At 38.1% G+C, this 5,395-nt stretch overlaps 1 protein-coding gene across 2 annotated transcripts; it reads left to right on the forward strand.

The window, feature by feature from the left end:
• The first annotated feature begins 1,779 nt into the window (after positions 1-1,779).
• Positions 1,780-4,523, forward strand: LOC125262499 (erythroblast NAD(P)(+)--arginine ADP-ribosyltransferase-like). 2 transcript variants are annotated; one of them, XM_048181293.1, is made up of 3 exons: positions 1,780-3,173; positions 3,349-3,436; positions 3,516-4,523. In XM_048181293.1, exons 2-3 carry the CDS (start codon positions 3,386-3,388, stop codon positions 4,311-4,313), a joined length of 849 nt encoding a protein of 282 aa, XP_048037250.1. In that variant the 5' UTR covers positions 1,780-3,173; positions 3,349-3,385; the 3' UTR covers positions 4,314-4,523. The 2 variants fall into 2 exon arrangements, with proteins under 2 accessions (XP_048037250.1, XP_048037251.1); XM_048181294.1 differs by lacking the exon at positions 1,780-3,173 and having other exon boundaries at positions 3,180-3,436.
• Positions 4,524-5,395: the final 872 nt, after the last annotated feature.

A 5,395-nucleotide genomic window follows, 5' to 3' on the forward strand; every position in this document is an offset into this window, starting at 1 on the left:
GTGTCAGCTTGGTGTGCTGCTCGGTCACCCCAGGTCTTCCTCAAACCAGATGGAAGAACCAAGGCTACCGTGCTGCTAGAATGCATGTAGCGACGTCACCACTTGGGATCAATCACTTGTCTGTTGCCTGGCTGCCAGTTTCTCTGTAGCTTGCTTAATGTGCTATTTGAGTGATGTGAATATGAACAAACATACAATGCATTCTATGAGATGGTGATGTCCACCAATGTGTTAGTCTTTAAACAAGGAGTAGTTTGATATGAAACACCACCTAGATGGGCTACATTATCTAGAAGTTCCATCTTCAGGCATGCATAACACTATACAATATACAAAAGAACAATATACAAACAGTAATAATACACAAAATGTACTGTGAAAATGCATGTTCATTCATTTAAGCAAATTTGTCAATGAATTAGTGGAAAAGATGCCATTTCTATGGGCCGAATGTATGATTCTTGTGTTGAGAACAATCAATGTATCAAGTATCTTTGAAGTCTATGTGGGGAGCAAATGATGCTAAAACATGCTAGGCAGCTTATAAAACTTTCAAACTTTTAGACAAAGCTTTGTTGAGCCAATGAACCTTACTTTCTAGTTCTAAAATTTGCTCTTCTGCAGTTCGAATACAGCGTCATTTACTGGTCAAAATGTGTAAATCATTTACTTAAGTTTTGCTGTAGTTTAAAGTCATTATTCACCTCTCACAGAAAACTCATTAAGGTCATACACCTTTCTGCATCTTCAAACTTGTTCACACATCCTTTTCAGTTTTACTCTGACAAAGCTTCAACCCTGTTCTCATAAACACCCCGTTGTAAGTGTCATTGCCACCATGCACAGAGAAAACCACAGGTGGTCGATCCTTCTCCTATTTAGCACCTAAGCAATGGAACGACCTTCTTGCATTGTTCAGGAAGCAGACACACTCTGTCAGTTTAAATCTAGACTTAAAACACATCTCTTTAACCTGGCATACACATAACACATTATCAACTTTTTAAATTCATATCAGTTAAATGATTGTTAGGCTGCATATTATAAGCTAGGTCAGCCGGAACCAGAAACACTTCCTATAACACCAGATGTACTTGTTACAAGAACAGCATCTGCACTAATATTAGTCTCTCTGGTTATCCCGAGTTTAAATTAGTCAGCTGGATATGGGCCAAATCCAGATCAGATGTAGACCTGCGTCCAGACGTGACCACAACATATCTCTGTAATGTCAGCAGAGATCGTGTCAACTAGGCAGCAGTGTTGGGAAGGTTACTTTGGAACTGATGCATAAATTATTATTTAGTGTCGCCCGAAATAAGATTAAACTGACTGATGAGTTTGTGTCTCCTGCAGGAATCTGGAATCTGGATGAACATTTCCATGATCAGAATCTGCTCATCATGGTGTCGCACCTGTTTTCTGCTGGCACTAACATGACAGGTTTGTTCTTTTGTCAAATCACACATTAACCAGTGTTGCATTAGCTGAACAATTCAGAGGAGCTGATGCACCGTGACCACACTTCAGCTATCTCAACACACAAGCAAAGTGATTTTCAGTGATATAAAAACCCACCTTCCTCATTTTGTTAGTTTGAAGAGTTGCTGTAGTCTGTCTGAGAGAATGATTTTTCTGATCTTCTCCTCTCACCACTGAGCTCCTAAAAAAAAGATAAATAGACAACAATATTCTCAGGAAATTTTGGGGATTTGACCGGACCAAGATGCTGCTGATCATTGAAGCTCTTCTTCTCATTTTATCTGCTCTAGGAAAACTGCAGCTCTTGTGGGGTGTTCCCGGTCTGCAGTGGTCATTATCTATCAAAAGTGCTCCAAGGAAGGAACAGTGGTGAACCAGTGACAGGGTCATGGACGGCCGAGGCTCAATGATGGCTGGCCCGTGTGGTCCGATCCAACAGACGAGCTCCTGTAGCTCAAACTGCTCCAGAAGTTAATGCTGGTTCTGATAGAAAGGTGTCAGAATACACACAGTTTGTTGCGTATGGAGCTGCATAGCTGCAGACCAGTCAGGGTGCCCATGCTGACCCCTGTCCACCGCCCAAAGAGCCAACAGTGGACACGAGAGCATCAGAACTGGACCACGAGCAATGGATGAAGGTGGCCTTGTCTGATGAAGAGCCCATGCGACAAGTCAGGGCTGTTTTGGCAGCAAAAGGGGACCAACACAATACAATACACAAAAAACATTTTTTACTCATTTATTATTATGTTTACATATTATTAGGTGACCATTACTAATTACTGGTGCTTGTGTTTTGGTTTGGATGGCCTCTTTTACAGATATTATGTATTTATCAAGCATACAGTGCATTTAGAATGGTATTTTCTTGATTCGCTAAAATGAACATCTTTGAGGGGAAAAGGGGGGGCTCATATGGGGCTTGCTATGCCACTGCACCATGACATGTGTGTTGTGTTGAGTCTGGAGCAGAAGTTTTTCAGTGAATGTGCTTTGGATAATATTTTAAAAATATAGTGGTGAATTAATATTGCTTCATAAAACTGAGGTTAAACCATTGGAGTCACATGGAGTACTTTAATGATGTCTTTCCTGGGTCTTGAATGTGTTAGTTGCATTGCCCCCAATGGAGGAACAGAAAGCTTTAACTCTTTCATGTTATCTGATTGAGTTCATGAGGAAATTGAAGGGTTACAGATGACAGGAAGCAAGTAGAGAGGGGGTTGAGTGACTAATAATCAAACTTTAACCTGATAAAATCTATTTATTTAATGTTATCTGTGTTATATTTCATCTGCAATAACAATGTGAACTTTTAACATGTGAACTGTCTTCTGCAGGAATCTAGAGAAATTAATGCACATTTCCATGATCAGTATCTGCTCATCATGGTGTCGCACCTGTTTTCTGCTGGCACTGACATGACAGGAAAGTAGAGTTTGTCCTTTGTGAAACCACACATTAACCAGTGTTGCATTAGCTGAACAATTGAGATGAGCTGATGCACCGTGACCACACTTCAACACAAGCAAAGACATTTTCAGCGATATAAAAACCCACCGTTGTCGTCTGGTCTAGCTCATCTCTTGGTGTGAAGGGTTTTTGTCGTCTGGTTGTGAGTGAATGACTTTTCTGATCTTCTCATCTTTGAGCACCTGAAACAAAATATATACAGACAACAATATTCTCAGGTAATTTTGTCAGTGAAGTAAAAGGTCAATATAAATCGTGGTTTAGCTGAATATTGACTTTTTTGAAGATGGCAAAAATACCACATTTTGAACTGTATTATGCATGAAGTCAGTGAACACATATTTTGTCTAGATGTAGTATTTGTGAGCTGCTGTTGTGTTTCTGGTCTTTCAGCATCTGTTCTTCATCTGAGGGGTTTGACTGAATCAAGATGCTGCTGATCATTGAAGCTCTTCTTCTCATTTCATCTGCTCTAGGACGGGTAAGCTTGTGTTCTAGTATGAATATTACAGACATGAACACTGATGATGATGTGATCATTATGATTCCTGTCGCTGCAGGATCACAGAGATGCTGTTGAAGAACACAAATTGGATATGGCACTGAATTCTGTTGATGACTATTATTACGGCTGTAGACAGAACATGGCTAAAAAGGTGAAGGAAAAATATCTAAATGAGAAATGCGATAACTCTGAATTTGAAAGAAATGGATTTAAAAATGCTTGGCAAAAAGGTGAAAGTTATGTATCGAACCAGAAAAAAATGAAACATGATACCTTGAAATGTAACTTCATTGCCATTTATGTGTACACTGACATAGATTTTAAAATATATCAAATATTCAATAATGACGCTCGTAATGGAAAACAAAACTACAAAGACGGGACATACAAATGGTATTCACTTCAATTTCTGTTAACAGAAGCGATAGAGATTCTGAGGAAAAAACAAAATAGATGCTTTAAAACCTTTCGTGGTACAAATCTTACATTTAATGAGATTACTTTTCCAGAAATTCGTTTCGGCTCGTTTACATCCTCCTCTCTTGATCGTTACATAGCAAAACGTTTTGGAAATAAATCCTGTTTTGAAATCTACACTTGTTTAGGTGCTGATGTGTCAGAATATTCTAGGCTTCCTTATGAGAAAGAGGTGCTGATTCCTCCATATGAGAAGTTTAAAGTCACTGCTGTCAGGACAAAAAAATATCAGAAAGATCTCTGGTGTGAGACTGTGTACACTTTGAAAAACTCTGGAACAAGAAGTGAACTGAACTGTGCTCTATTCAAACCACCCAAAAACATAACAAAGCACTATGGTGTGTTTAATTTCTGGTGTGACACTGTATTACTGTGAAAAACTCTGTGCACCATGGTATCCAACAGTGCAAAACAAGTTACTTTCTTGAACTCTGTACTAATTTTAACATTATTTTGTGTTAACCTGTTGATACTGCATGTTTCTTGTTGCTATTGAACACTGAGGTAAACATCAGAAAATCAAAAAGTGCTTAAGCTTTTTTATTACTATTTTTCAGATTCAACTTCTGTCAACCAAATAAATCTCTCAAAGCATATTCTCTTCTCTCATAATTGTCTTTGATAAAATGTTTTGTGTTTGCATGTTATGGTGGGAACATAAATCAGTGATCAAATGGGAGCTTTTCCAACTGGAAAAATTACAACATTATCATGTAATGTTGAAAATCTTGGGATGGAGGATTTTACTTATCCCTACAAGATGCCTTTAAAAAATATATTATTTATATATATTTATTTTTTTGGTCAGCAGGGGCGGCGCTAGGGGTGGGCTAAGGGGGATGGAGCCCCGAATGTTTTTCCAAAAGCCCAGAATCTTTCAGGTTTGAGACTCCTTAACAGTGCTGTCAAAATTAAATTTTTCTAAACATATCTCTCTATTAAAATATGATAAACAGTTCAATACCGCTTTTCTACAGTATATCCGACCATACACCTGCAGCCAGGGGCGGAATGGAACAAAAATTCAGCCCTGGCACTGTAGCCACACCGGCCCACATGACCACACCCACGGACACGCACATTCCCAGGTGAAAAATGTACACTTCCATAATGTACTTAAAGTGCTATTTTCACACACTAGTTTTGTACTTTAAATTCTTCTTTAGTACTTCTTAAGATCATCTTAAGAACATCTTAGTGTAGGCTTCTCAACTGTGCTATTATGAGAAACCATTTAGTTACCACTTGAACCCATAACACTACAAATACAGAGATAGTAGGTTAAAAGCACATTTTAGTTCATATTTCGTCTCAAAAGATTAACTTAATTAGTATTAAAGAAGAATTTTATTTAAAAATACTATGGAAGTACAAAATTAAGAACAATCTATTAAGTACAAAATTAGTGCGTGAAAATAGAGCACTTTAAATACATGATGGAACAGTTGCTATACGTTT

This window comes from Megalobrama amblycephala, linkage group LG2 (genome assembly GCF_018812025.1).
Source record: "Megalobrama amblycephala isolate DHTTF-2021 linkage group LG2, ASM1881202v1, whole genome shotgun sequence".
Taxonomy (NCBI): Eukaryota; Metazoa; Chordata; class Actinopteri; order Cypriniformes; family Xenocyprididae; genus Megalobrama; species Megalobrama amblycephala.